General features: G+C 34.8%; 1 protein-coding gene across 1 annotated transcript in view; it reads right to left on the reverse strand.

Moving 5' to 3' along the window:
* dmrt1 (doublesex and mab-3 related transcription factor 1) overlaps positions 1-15,214 on the reverse strand; it is a 40,367-nt gene extending 25,153 nt beyond the window's left edge. Inside the window, exons 1-3 of the mRNA XM_056458161.1 lie at positions 14,726-15,214; positions 14,085-14,262; positions 9,821-9,978 (exon numbers count right to left, since the gene is read on the reverse strand). Coding sequence (XP_056314136.1) covers positions 9,821-9,978; positions 14,085-14,262; positions 14,726-14,917 — 528 coding nt within the window. The 5' untranslated portion in view covers positions 14,918-15,214. The remainder of the gene's footprint in view (positions 1-9,820; positions 9,979-14,084; positions 14,263-14,725) is intronic.
* Positions 15,215-15,983: the final 769 nt, after the last annotated feature.

Genomic DNA, 15,983 nt, shown 5'->3' on the forward strand with positions numbered 1-15,983 from the left:
ATAATACATTTAAACAGACCTTCTGCCTGTTATGGGTAGCATTGAATAAATGTATATCCCATTTTGCATTCTGAAGATTGGTGAACACTCCAGGGTCATGCTTGGCTACCTGCTTCACAAAACTGCTCTTTTTTAGTATCCCTCCCTCTAAAAAGGGGGGAGATATTGTTATCATCTCATTAGAAAATGTTTTAGCCAATCAAACTAAACCAGGGGCATGTATATTAATGATCCTGTGTAGGGCTGCACGATTCTGGCTAAAATGAGAATCACAATTTCTTTTGCTTAAAATAAAGATCACTTTTCTTACGATTCTGTGGATGTAAAATAAAGGTTAATATGGATAGGCTACTATTATTGTTATTTCTCAAACATTTGGTATAAACAAAGTAATAATAGGACGTTTTTTACAACTTTATTACCTGTTATTCGCAACCTATGCAGGTTCTGTTCACTAAAGTAGTGCACCCTCTTTAAAACAAACCGTACGTCGGCTCACGTGTGATTTTGCAGCCGCGAATACATCATTACATGAAGGCAGAAATGACATTTTTGGGGGAATTATACCTAATAAATACAGTATGCTGACCATTTATTCTGTCAACGTTGCTGAGCAACATGTATAAAACAATGTGAAGACTTATGCGACCGCCTTTATGCTTCTTTCCTGAACTTGAAAATATAATTGGCTGAATTGGCTCAGCAATAACGACTGCCTGATGGCCCAGGGCCAGCGTAAGAGACGCTAGGGACAGTTGACAGGATCGTTACTGGCCCAATCAAGCCAGTACTGTCTTGCGACTAAAGTAAAATTTTTAATTAATGTGACTATTTGTCAATTGGGTGCAAATACGGTCAGAATCGAGAAACAGTTTATGCTTTCAAGCCTTTAAAGGCTACCTGCATTAATGTCGTAAACACCATACTGCTTTTCGGTTCCTCTTATCTGATTGGATGTTGTGAGCATGTCATTTACCTGGTAACAACCAGTACAGCGAAGAGATGGCAACATGGCAGCAACATCAAATTATGAGGCTAAAAGAAAACATCTGTTTGTAATGTCTTGTAAGCAGACATTAAGTCTAATTTAAAAAAAATTAAGTGATGTTTTGTAGTTTGCAGTCAGTCAGTCACCTGTTTTTAATAACTTAGAACTACAATAAAATGCCTGCACATTTCCATACTGCTATTTTTGTTAGCATAAAATTAGAATGTTGCTCATTATAGATTTATGAACATTTAAAAAATATTTAAATTCTACATTCAGATGCTATTTGACACATTATTTAAAACAAGTGGCTAAGAAACTTGTTTAATAGCGAATAACTTTTTTTTTTTTTTTGGGTGGGGCCAGTGAAAATCTTGGCAGAGCAAGTTAATCTCAACCACTGGCCCAATTTGGACAGTAGAAAAAAATCCTTAACATTGAACCCTGTGTGGGAAATCGAATCTAGATCTTTTTTCGATTAATCGTGCAGCCCTAATCCTGTGTGGAGTCTTGTGTTCAGTTCCGATTGGCCTGTTTTTCATATTCTTCTGGTTGGTCATTTTCATGTCATGTCAACTGTGTGACCATGGCACCAAGTAATGACTACTGACATTTCATAGAAAAATTATTCGAGATATCAATGTTTTTAATGTATTATATATGCTTCATGCTAAATTCAAAAAGCATAAGTCACTACAAATAGGTAAAAAACCTTCTGGCTTCTGAAAAATAGCTTAATTTTGGACCACAATTTTGGTGGAATAAGAAAACTATGCAGTGTGTACATCAATAAGTAAAATTGGCTGGTCTTTTAATTGAGTGCCTGAACATTCTTAATCACAGAGTGAAGACACCATATCAATTGTTTCAAATTCTCTCATTCATTTATACATAAATAAATGAAGCCAAGCAATAACAAATAAGAACAGCCAAACTGGGTCTTGATTCTGCTGCACACTGCATGACACATTCATCTCCGAGCACTGAAAACACCTGATAAATCTGAATCTGTACATGTGACAGTATGAGCCCTCTAGAAACAAAAAAATGGCCAGCATAGTTTATGGTTGACCTCATACACAGATTGCTTTATTTCTCTCAATCTTTTAAAAAAAACTGCAACAAACAGCTCTGGCAAGTTTTTCTCCCTCTTGTGAGAACTTTAAAATAAACTGTCTACTTGGCAGCACAGAGGCTTTAGGGTGTTTTCAATTTCACTTTTATGGAATTTGATTTCTGTCAGCCAGTAATATGTCACCATTTACTGTCCACCCCATCAACTCCTGACAGCTTTATAAACTGTTATTTAAACAATGTCAGCCTCTTGTATTGCCTATGACAAATATAATACAAATTGAACTGTATTTTTTGTCAGGACCACTCCACCAACACATACATGAAATAAAACAAGCTGGAGAAAAAATATGCATGTGCCACAACAAGCAAGAAACAAACACAGAATATGTGCCAAAAATGTTTGAGGTGCTACTCAACTATTTCCTGCCTTTTCCATGCCATTCTTAACCTACCATAACACTTACATCAAAATAAATCCAAGGGGAATAAAATTCATGCATCGTTCAACGTCATTCCGTGTGATTCCGATCACAATCTTAGGTATGAACGTATCTAGAGAAAAATCTGGTAACACCACATAGTGCCTGCTTAGTACAGATTCAGCAGTTTGAAAATGCTGTGCGATTCTCAATTAAAGTAATACAAGAAGTGCTCACAGAAATGATGAAGAGGCCTGCTAGCACTATGCTGTGTTAGATCTGGCTGAAATCCTTTACCTCCCTGAGTGAGCTCTTATCTGGCACCATCAGCTGTCTGGATCCTCTACGCAACCCTCATATTTTCATTCTCCACCTGCAGTGCAGCGGAGCCCCACTTGCTGGAGGTGGGAGAGGGCGGGAGATGGACATGCTGAGATAAAGGCCAGATGACGTGGAACTGCTCCTCACCTTATTACTTCCTTTTCAAATGAACCCTAATAAAATAACAAGCTGTGATGGAGAGTTTAATGGAACAACTTATGAGTCCGTAAACGAAAGAGAGAATACATAACAATGTCCCACAACTCAGTTTCAGGATTACAAGACATAAACAGAATAAACAAGAAATGACGCAACCTAAATCATCTTTCTTAAAAAGGTTCATTGTTACAGAAAAACAAATCTCAACCTTCTGTTTCATCATATTGTCTACAGTATTTTCAGTTCAAATCTGACTATAACCAAATTGTTTGATATTTTGGACATGGAGATTCCTTTTGAGGAGACAACCTGAAGTAACCAAAAGGTCTAGATAAGCTAGACACAAATATGACTCTGATGCTATTGCTCTGTTAGTGTGGTTTGTTTACATGTGAACACTGCATCCAAATCTTGGTGCAAACCAGTTAAGCTGACACAGATCCCTGAAAAGATGGTTGTTGGTCAGCTTCTATTAAATCTAGTGCAATCTCTCAATAGCGCAATACTAGCACAATCCTCAAATATGAGCACAGCACAGACCAAAGAGATCTAAAGGAAACTAAAAACAGTACAATGTCACAAAATGCAATCCTAAAAAAAGACAAGTGCTTTTTCAGTTCTAGTTATTGAACTAACAGCACATGGTGGTCACAAAATACAATCTTTAAAGAGACAGATGCTTTTTTTTAGTCCTAGGTATTGAACTAAACTTGAAACGCAATTATAACTAAACAACAAAATCATAAGACCAAGGTACTCGAAAAAGTAAAAAAATAAAAAGCCTTTATTAACATGGCTATTATTTTGAAAAACAGCACTGTGCACTGCACCTATGTGTTTCTGCAAAACTTGGTTCCTCAGGCTTATGATTTTGTTGTTTATCTTTATAAATCCCTTTTCCAAAGAGCACCGACACATTAACTACCCCTGAATCACTTTTTGTTTGATTTCATAATTACAAATACTGTTTAAAAAAAAACATCAGGAATCATGGAAGATGCCTGATTCATTCTTCCTGTACCTTCAATAAGTGTTATTTTTAATACCACACTGTTCACAGTGAAAATCTCAACAAATGTTCAAAATTTATCTTTGGTTTCGAACTAAAATGGATCGCATCATGCCTGTACACTTGTACAACTCAACAGCTCTGTCTAGAATTTCAGTCAAATATGTATGCTATTTTTGCTGTGTATTAAACATACAATACGAGTCAAACTGTTATTTGGATACAAAACTGCACAATTAATGACAAAAATATATCAATCTTTATTCAACCTCCAATGTGATCTTGTAAATGACAGAGATTTCCGATTTCATAAAAGAATTTGACAAGTGCATTAACGCAAATCTGTATTTGGCCAAATGACAGAAGTTGTCTTTTATTATTATAAAATAGGGTCAGTCTTTTCATTCACACAGCTTTGTTAATTCTAAACAATCAAATTATCACAAAAATATTGGGACAACAGTTTATAGATGTCTATAGTAATGATCAAAGTATTTTACATTTTAAGTAATGGGTCAATGGTTAGCACTGTCGCCTCACAGCAAGAAGGTCACTGGTTGAAGTCCCTGCTGGGCCAGTTGGCATTTCTGTGTGGAGTTTCCTCCGGGTGCTCCGGTTTGTCCCACAGTCAAAAGACATGTGCTATATGTGAATTGAATAAACAAAATTGGCCAAAGTGTATGAGTGTGTGTGTGTGAATGGGTGTGTATGGATGTTTCCCAGTGCTGGGTTGCAGCTGGAAGGGCATCCACTGTGTAAAACATATGCTGGATAAGTTGGCGGTACATTCTGCTGTGGCAACCCCTGATAAATAAAGGGACTAAGCCGAAGGAAAATGAATGAATAAATAAGTAATTGAATATATATTTGAATCTTCAAAAATGATCAGCGAAAATGTGTTCAATATCTGATTAGGACACTCTATTATAATTCTAATAGCTTATTAATTAGATAATTAAAGCAAATTAAATGTTAACCTTAAAATGGGACTCTTTATCTTGTGCTCTACAAAATAATTATATAAATTTGTTTTAAAAGTATGCCACTAACTACACAATCTTCATCTTTCATTCATATTTTGAACATCAAAAGAATCAATTTCATACAAACAAATCTTCTAAATGTGTTAAATATTTTAAAAGCTAAAATCAAACCAATAGCTCGAATAGAATCACTGAAAGTATCATATTTTCACACTTCTAAATAGTCACATCAGGCAATGTGAGCTCAGAATTAAAGTCACTCTGCCTCTAGAGAGCTGAAGATGTGTATCTTCACATGAGCAATATCATTAACCTTTGCAATTTAAACCCTGGGACACACTAAAGAGATGGAGGCAGTGACCCTGCAGCATTATGTCGCCATCAGGGTCCCAAGTGCACAAATATGCTGAAATATGGCCCCATCACTGACTCATGTGTATATAACACAAAGCAATGACTCCCTGGAGAAATATAGATTTAATTTACTTCACACTTGAGCAGATCAGATTTGAAACAAAGATGATACTTTGCAATATAAATCAAAGTTCATATACACAGGCTGATCTCCATATGAAAATCATATTATGTTGTGCTGTGAAGACATTTTTTATGTTGGAGGGTCCTGCCTGATTAATAAGGGCTTGTAAAAGTGTTGCAATGAGCTGATGGTATATCAGAGTTGAACGGGCCGTGACTTTGAGGATGCCCTCAATTTCATGCTGTCCAATTTGATTTCTTTAAACAGACATCTTCAAACTCGAGCAGCATGGACTGATAAAAAGGCTGTGTCCACACTAGGCAGATTCACGTGTCAGGTTTTAGAACTGATTCTGAAGGAAACTGATAATTACTTTAAACGACAGAACATCTGATCAGATAACAGCTTGGTGTTAAATCTTGAAACATACACATGCACACATTCTGACATTTCACTCTGTCATTACAAACAGAAAACCATACTTTGTCAATATGCACTATTTCCAGTCAGGACACTCATAAATAATTGTAAAAAAAAAAAATTTCATCTAGAAAAATGTTTTTAGAGAGAAATTAAAAACATTAAACCTTTAAATATAAATATGACGAAAAACTAAAAACTGAATTCAACCTGAATTCACTTTATCAGGAGTCACCACAACAGATCGAACAGTCCTTTTAATCTTATTTAGACTTTAACTTGCACAATTTTTGCACAGTATTCAATACAAATAGCATTTCAGACTTTTCAAATCCATAGTGTGTTTACTATGAAGTATTTACAAGGACTACTGCTTTGTCATTTTGATGTTTTTGAAGTCTTAAATGTTCTTCATTGCTGCATTTATTGCCCCGTTTCCACTGAGTGGTACAATACGGTACGGTTCGGTTCAGTACACTTTTATGACCGTTTCCACTGTCAAAAGGCGTACCGAACCAAACCGTACCAATTTTTCGGCAACTTTTCGAAAGGGTACCAAACACGAAGCTACATGCTATACGCGCAGCTACACACGCAACTGAACGCTGATTGGTTATAGAGATATGTCATGAGCTCGTGTGGAGCTAGCCAGAATGAAAATAAAGGAACCGATATGTTTTTATACACAGCCGAGAGATTACACTGTAAAACTATATGCATATAATAATGAGCCATATATGACCCGAGCTCAAACAAACCTTGTCGTAGTCTTGAAGTAAAGACACAAAGCCAAGAAGAACAAAATCTGCCATGTCCTGTTGTTGTTTTAGGAGGCCGTCTAAAAGTGCGATTGGTTTTCGCTTTCTCCAGGGAGCTCGCGATCGCGTCTATATTTGATATAACAAACTTCTTGAGCTGATGATAATAACGTGTGGTTGCTTATTGAAGTGTCTCTGTCATCTGATCCATTTAGAAAGAAAAGGACAAACGCAAGAGTGAAGCACGAACAAAGAAGAAGGCCGACATAACACAGAAGCAAATTGTTTCAGCAACCTGAATCACAAACAAACTGCCTTGTTTATCATCGCCTTTTGAACTATTATGAACTCAAAATGACAGAATTACTCTCTAACAGAGCTTATATGTTGCATTTATATATTTATTTTACATAACTGCAGACGTTACAGTAGGCTATTCCGCACTGTCATTGATCTGCAGTTATGTTCATAGAAAAGTTAGTAATAAACATTTAAACAGAAGTATTTATATGTATAAAGCATCTGTTTTGTGAGTAGTGCTTCTCATACGATATGTGAACAGCCTGTACAGCTTTACTCTTGACATTTATTTGAGCGAGAATGACGTCGACTGAAACTCTCTCTCTCGTACACCACGCCCACCAAAAGGGCACCCTTGGTAGTGGAAATGCAAGCCTGATAAAGGTGACCCGTACCGACCCGAACCGTACCACTCAGTGGAAACGAGCCATATGTGATTATAATACACTGAAATGAAGTTTTGTTGCAATTTTAAAATAACTTTATTTGAATTTTATGTAATTTATTCCTGTAATGATAAATTGGAAACGTTCAAAGCATTGGTACTTCAGTGTGAATGATCCTTAAACTCATTTTAAAATGACTTAATGCTCAAGAAACAAGTCTTCTTATTATCAATGCAGAAAACATTTTTGCTTAATAATTTGTGAAGACCATACTGCACTTGTTTATTAAACTAATTTGATAATAAAGTTCAAAGGAAAAAGGTAAATATGAATTTGAACTCTCTTAGAAAATTATAAATGCCATCAATGCCACTTTTGATAGATTTAATAGATCACAGCAGAATAAAGTGTATTAATTGCCATAAACATTCAATTTTTCAATCGTTTGAAAAATAAAACTGCACCAGTGGCATACTACAATACATTAAAAGATATTTGTACTGGCAAATATAGCAACTAGTCAGCATCTCAGCATGTGATTAGAAAACTGGAAAATTAGATTTTACAGATAAGGATCCTGTATATAAAAAAAATTGAATAAGCAGTGCCTACTTATAGATTGCGTGCATCATCCTGCAATAGCTGTAGACTGAGGATAAGGGTTAAAAAGCCTCCAGTGACAGAATTAGTTGCGGTTCTGCCTGCGGGTTTGGAGCGGGCACATGTAAACAGCAGGTAAGAGGTGTAGCGTGGCATGAAAGCTCCACACCTTCCTGCTGTATTTGGCCAGTGGCTTGGAACGATGGCACAGGTTTTTATCATTGTAAACCAAGTACAGAAGCTCAGCACGACCTGCCAACTTCAACAAGCCAGACGGGTCCAATGACAGCAGCCCCTATCAACACTGAAGCAACACACTTAATCACCTTATTACTGCAGCCTGGGCTACATGGGATGTGGAGGTGTGTGCCCTATGCAGGCGTTCACACGGATGTCTGCTGCTCATGTGAGGTACTGAAGTCTGAAGGGTTGGCTTGGAAGATACTTTATAGTAAAGGGGTTGAGTTGGGGTCAAAGGATAAATTCATAATACATTTTCAAAGTACATATAAGCATTATTTCTTGTATTATAAAACTCATTTTACTATGAAAGTTCCCATAGTTAATGTGTATCAAAATTAATGATTTAAATACTGTAGAATGTTAGGAGCCATACATTCGGCTTAATGTGATGTAGGAACCATCAGGATGAATTTACAGAGTATATACATGAATCAGAAAGTGAAAGAGTATTTTTTAAAGACTCTTTCCATACTTTAAGACCTTATAACCACTACAGGTTTCAACCCGAAACACTGACCAGATTTTAATTTACAGAATATTTACTAAATATTAACGTAAGAAACTAATCATAAACTAAAACATTGTTCATATACAGAATAAAAATATATTAAATCTAGCTAATTCAGCGGGTTGCCGCCTATAGAACAGCGTTGCCTTGGTTGCTGCAGTAAACAAAGCAGCATGATGTCAAATCTAGCAGGATTCTATTGATTTCATAAACTACACAGCATCCTGATACTCGCAGATTTAATTCAGGCAAACTTTAGCATACAACCATACATTGCATAATCAAACATTTTATAAAAATGTATACCTTGCAAAATATCATTTAAGACTTTTTGATACTTTAAGAGCCTTACATTTCTGTACATTGATTTATCAACTTTTAATACTTTTTAAGACCATGCGGACACCTTGATTTAACCTATCAATGTTGTTTTCAGTGCATAATCATGCTATTATTAAAATGATTTCATCTGAATAATTGAAACTTAATGTATACAAATCTACAAGGTGCCTGGCCTGAAGTGTAAACTGCACTGGTTAGCTTAGTACACATACATGTCTGTTTATTGTTGTTATAAAACAATGATTATTGTTGTAAAACATAACGAACCAAACTATCAAGGTAAATGTAATACTTCATATTGAATATATACATTTTTTTAATCAATATAATTTTCACTGCATAGTTGCTTTGTAAATGTATTAATTTAAATATCTCTTATATAGTTCTCATATAATTTTATGTATATTTCATTTGGGCTTGATGGCCCAACAATAATTGTTAATGATCAATATTATTATTGTAAATGTAATCATAATTAAATGTACTGTATATATGCTGTAACATTTCTATGCATTATGTCCCATATTTAGGCCTATACAGAGACAATCGTTTAATTATTTATTTACTTATGTAAATGTGTATACATATATATTCATGTTTAGTATGTATTAGGCAATATATAATACTATGTGTTAAGTTTTCAGCTCCTATACTCTCAAAATCAATCAGAATATTTTTTTTAACAAAATTATGTGCAGAAACAGCCAAACAAAAAAAAAATAGTCTGCAGTTTCTGACTGGCCCTTTGATAATTGCAATACAGACAATAATGTAAAAGCTGACTGATCAGTTTAGTTGCACTTGACCTGTGAGGAGTGTGTCCAGTCACCTGATACTGTTGGTAGTTGTACAGGTTGCTGTAGTAGGATGAGTATGGAGTGGGCTGGTAAAGGTTGTAATAGGAGGCGTCCACCATCAGGTCAGATGTGCAGTCAGTGTGCCCTCTGCTGGACACCGCAGGACTTACAGACAACATGGAGCGACTCCCTGAAACATCACAAAAGGTCACACGAGTCAGGTGCGTGCCTGTTCTCTGAAAATAGTCTCTAGTCTCTAGCCATTGAATTGAAAAGACAAAGTTAAACTGTACAAAACCGGAAAATACACATGTGACATATTATAACTCAGTTCAGTTTACAGTCCTGTGACTGGAGCAGACACCTGAAGTGCAAAACATCTCAAAATGAATGTGCAAAACATCCAAAAATAGTTTAAACTCCTCTCAGAAAAAAAATGTTTGCTGTAAAAACTATAAAATATTTAATATACTGTACAACTTAAAAACGTCAAACTCCATACACAGTCAATTATGAGGCTACAAGCTGTACTTTTCATTTAATACATTGAACCTTATTAAGCATTTTTAGCACAAAATCTTCTGGGAAAACCTGTTTACCTGTATATACTTAGCATAATCTGTGAGGCATTTAGTTAATTAGGTCTTTTAATATCATTGTACTTCATTAGAACAAACCTGGAAAAAAATTAATAGTGGTAATAGGGGTACATAGAATTATAAATGTTATAAATTATAACAATTACAAATCATCAAATTAAGGTTTTAAACACCAAAATAATAAGCGTAATACAGTTTACATTTTTTTCCACGCATTATTAGTATATTAAATCATTTTGTGAAAAATGAAAAGTATCATCTTTGGCCAATATCTGCACATAATCTTCAATCTTTATATCACAATTTTCAAATTATTATTTTGAAAAATAGCCAATTGAAATAATATAATAATGCATAATATGAAGAGGGATGTCAAGCTTTTTAGTACATAAAACACTGAAATTGAATTTAATGTGAAAACCAAAATGGAATGTATATTTATTTTAAGCATGTTTGCAAAGAGTGCAAAAAAATTTCAATCGACGATTGAAGCTTAAGATTGCCAAACACAGTAATGTCTCTGCAATAAATTATGAATTACATGCAATTTGAGACTGAAAGCTCCTTCCAGTCTATGTTTGAAACTTTGTAACTGCTCAACTGTGACTGTAAAGACACAGATTTAAAGTATGTGTTATATAAACATGAATTTATGGGAAGTTTAGTTCTTTTGTCTATGACGTCAAATACTGAAAAGCACCAGATATTCTGGAATAATCTGTCAGCGACCAAAGAGGCAGTAGCCTTGACCTGTCTGGTATCAAACTCCTTCCTTAGTCGTATCAGAGAAGCAGGAACACGACGTCTCTCCTGCCCATCGAACACAACGGGATATGGTCTGGCACAACAAAATTGTCATCGACAGCCTCCCCCCTGAACTTCACTGACTGTATTGTGATATGAGGAGGATGGCAGAATGGAGAAACAGGGGATGGGAACAAGATGTTCATGTTCATGGTTGCTTTAGTTTTTTCTTTGTCTCTCACACATTCATGGACAGTTCAATGGGTCAAGAAGACATGCTTATCTCTTCATTTTCCCATGGTTAAATGACAAAGGCCTGATTTACAAAAAAAGAAAACTCCTACAAAGAGTTGAGCTTAGGTCTTTAAAAGAAGTGAGTGGAAATTGATGGACAAACAAAAAAAAATAAAATACAGACGGTCATCTGATAGCACATCAACACAAAGTAAAATATTAGTTTTGCATTATATTTGCATGAAGCACTTAATCAAGCTGTCATAATATATTATTAACATGACTTAATAACATTAACATGTTTATGTTTATAAATTGAATGCTTACAAAACTCCATTTAGTGTAAAACAGCATTAAAAAGTTGTCAGATTTTTTTTAATTATTAAAATATATTTATAAGAGATTAACAGCATCTTTCAAAAATCATGATAAACAATGTAAACAATATTATTTACAATATTTAACTTGTTTTTTATACTTGAGTCAGATTACTGTATGTATAAGTTAATTTACTCAAAAATCTCAATTCTGTCTAAATTTTCAGGTTTATTTTTCTTTGTTTATTCATGCTTTTGATTTGCATTATGGGACCTTGATCTTTCTTGAACTTTTGACCCCTGAAAAGTTTGAAAAAGTGAATTATATTAACATTTTTAATAGTTTAAAACAAAATATTGGCTAGGTTGGTGTTACACAAAAACCTTGTAATAAGCTGCCAGTACATCTTCTGTTATTTTACAGATTTATTTTTTTATATATATATATGTTTTAAATATCTCTATTTTGGTGGGTTTCAGGGGAGTCTAACAACATTCAGGTGCAAAAATCAAATAATCACAATGCAAAAAAAGATAAACAAATTATTGTTTTGTCTGGGTTCTTGTCCAGATATCTAAAAACTCTCAAGTCAAAATAGTGTTTTATTTTTGCCTTCAGATTCATGTGCCTACACATTCATGTTTTACATTTGTGGAGTAAAATTGCAGTATCTATTCTGAAGAAAAAAGTCCTGTGAAGTGAGATTACCGCCTATTCAGTCAGATAAATCTCAATTACTAGGACTCTGCTTTGTATGTCATCATTGTTGATTCAACTAAATGCACTGTAATAAAATAAATAATAATAAATTTAAAGCAGCTTGAGCTATTTTTTAGTTCACTTAATTTAATATATTTCACCCCCGACATTTTACTAATCGTTGATTTTACAGTGTTGTCACAATACATTTTTCAGTTTTGGTTTAAATTTTGAATATGTGCACTGACAACAATTCAAAATTCATAAACATTGAGCAAAAGTATATTAAAAGTAATTTTCTTATCCACTTAAGCAGGGGGGCGACTTACTTGCAGTGACATAAAAAAGTAAATCCACAATGTTCTAAAAAAGGCATCTTTTCCCATCTTACCCTATAGTAAACGCTGACATGGTTTTAATCGGTTTGCGTTTTACCCTGTATAGAAACTGTTGCTTGTATGAATTTATATAATAAAGTTTAAAATACTTCAGCTAATCATCTCATTATAAAGAATTAGACATGGGCCGGTATAAGATTCTGACGGTATGATAACCTTGGATAAAAATATCACGGCTTAATGTATTGTGATCACTGCTCTGAAATATGCTCTTACCACAATATATTTTATTTTGAGAAACATTTAAAATATTTTGGAGCAGTAAATATATCAGGCTAAATAATTCAAGTGAATCATTGACTTCTGCTGTCTTCATTAGTTTCAAAAACACGGATCTCTTTACAATTCTCTTTTCTGCTGAAGATACCGTTGTCCTTTAACCTCTTAAGGCCCAAGGTGTTTTTTTACATGCATTTTTTATTTCTCTTTGCTATTTGGGCTTATTGGAACTTAATTAGAATAAATCTTTATATGAATAATTTTTTGATATGATGTACTTTTGGAGAAAAATTATGCCCATATATGTGGACTCGTGGTCCGAATTTACAAAAAGCACTTTTTACAGAATTGTTTTATGCATATTTAACATAGAAACATTTTTGAACTTGCTTTGACTATCAGAGAGTAAAAACATTTTTTCCCCCCATTTTGGACAGTTAAAAATAGTGTTTGGGACATTTCATATGCTGCAAAATGGTGCAGGATGACACTGTATGTCTGTAACTAAATATAAAACATTCAAAGTATTTTAAATAGCCACTTAAGACATTGAATGTGCTGTCCACGTATATGGACACTTAAGCACTAGGAAGATAAAACAAAAAAAAAATAAAAATAAAATAAATAAAAACCCTTACACATACCGTAGAAAAGGTATAGCAGAACATTTTGACGGTTTTAAAACCTTGACTTTTCCAAACCGTGGTATACCTTGAAAACGGTTATCATCCCATGCCTATTAAGAATCACCATTTTACAGAGAACACACATTTGTCTAACTCAAAAATTAGCTTGAAACAATCCCTTATGAAAATAAACAATGGTTTTATTATAGTAAACATGTAGTTACAATGTTAATGACATATTGACTAGCATTTGCATCACTACACTTTTATTACAAATACCACGGGTAAACTGTAGTGTAAAGGGCAAGCACGGTGTTAATTTGAGGTTAACAGTGCTTCAACTACAAACAAACAACACTTTTTTGTAGTAAAACCATGTTTAATTTTCGCAAGGGAAATCAAATGTTCCTGATACATATTTCTTATCATTGAATCAATACTGTGGTAGGTTTTCCTCACCTAGGTTGGTTGGAGAGGCGGTGGCACTGCTGCAGGCGGGTGATGGCGGTCCTGAGCTGATAGTAAACACGTTTTCAACCACGGCCTCGTTCTTCACCATAGTATCTGAACCGGAAAGGTTAATCGGGCTACAGATGCCCATCTCCTCCTCTTGGGCCTGCTGCCTCCGTAACGCCACCTAACACGACAAAATCGGTCAAATTAAGTCTCCAAATTCGCCCTCTAGGAAACAAAAGTAGCACAAGGCATTTTAAACGTGATTTAAATACATTTCAATAAGTTACATGAAAATAAATAGTGTTTTTGTAACGTTAGGTCTTGATAGAAAACGGCGCCAAACTGCAGCTAGCCGAAACAGTCAACAATGTAGCTAACCTACCAAACTTTACCATGAATATAAACAATTTATCAAGACAATTGTAGCAAACAATTCAATTATTTGTAAACTCGAGGACGGTGTTATAGTTTAAATACAGAGTAACTTGTGTTTACAAGCAACGCACACGAAGTAATTTAAACAAGTGATAGCTGTAGATACGAGGAAATAATATATATAAATAATAAATATATAAAATAAATAGGCCTCTATCTGACCTCTCGTGGCCCTGTTGAGGATGTCTGTCGGGTATACAGTAAGTTACCTGGGCAGCCATGACCCGCTGTCTCTCGGCGATGAGTCTGCATTTCTGACACTGACAGTCTCTCCAATTACAGAAGCGTTTGTGGCCCTTCAGCGGTGACACGAAGCCGTGGTTTCTGCAGCGAGAGCACTTCGGCATCCGGGACGGTTTCCTGATGGACACCGACCCGTTAGTCTGCTCTTCTTCACTCATCCTGACAGCTAATGGCGATGGCCAGTCTGCTCTGCTCTGAATGGGGATTATCGGCGCTTATAAAGAGGGTCTGAGGTTTGATACAATGGGCGCATGTGTTGGCACGAGGAACCTGTGCATTCCAGAGCTCGTGGGAGAAGAGGAGGATGATGATGATGATGTCCGCTCCTTCACACCGAGACTCCCAAAGCGTCTCATGATATCACAACACACCGAGCAAACACCACAATAAAGGGCGTTTAAGGGTGTCGTTGTTTTATAAAAGCTGCAGCCCATTTGTTCATATGTTGGTATCAAAGTAGGCGAAATCAAAGAAACATTAGCATGTTTAAATCCTGCCTGATTTGATTTTAAAATGTCCTACCTTTCACCCATGGTAAAAAAAAGTGTGGTACTTTATAAATAACAGCGACATAAATTAAAACACCAAAAAGAAAAATTAATACATCTGGTGTTCAAACAATAAACCTCTTTTTATCTAAACAGGCCTACGCATTTTCTTAAACAGCCTACACATTTGAAGAGAGCATTTACAAATGAATGTTTGAAAATAAAATTTAAACTTAAATAAAGTTGCTTTAATGTTGTGATTTTTTAGGGACAATACCTTATTTGGAGATCCGGAGCTTCGGGGAGTTGGGCTAATTATTATATAATTGATATTTCTTCGGACACTTTCTTTATTGTAATTGCCACATTAACAAGACGTATAATCATTTGATTACCTTTTAGTTTAAATGTAGTTACAAAAGTTAGTGTAAATATAAGAGACTAGTTGAACTACATAGGCTACGACATGTAATGAAATCAGTAAATGACGTCAGTCGTTTTCTTTAGTCTGGTGTGGGCAACTGGATAAAACAATATATTTCAATGTTTCCTTCTATTTTGTTGGGACATTGTGAAATTTGGAGTACATTTTAACAACAAAAATTATGACGTAACTGCAAATTGTTTACTTATTTAAATTCTTCATTAATAAATGCAACATTTTGAAAACGGCTTCTCATTTGGCTCCTCACTCGTTCAAAAAAAGACATTGCCATCTATGCAGAAGGGTGAAAAG

Source organism: Danio aesculapii, chromosome 5, assembly GCF_903798145.1.
Source record: "Danio aesculapii chromosome 5, fDanAes4.1, whole genome shotgun sequence".
NCBI lineage: Eukaryota > Metazoa > Chordata > Actinopteri > Cypriniformes > Danionidae > Danio > Danio aesculapii.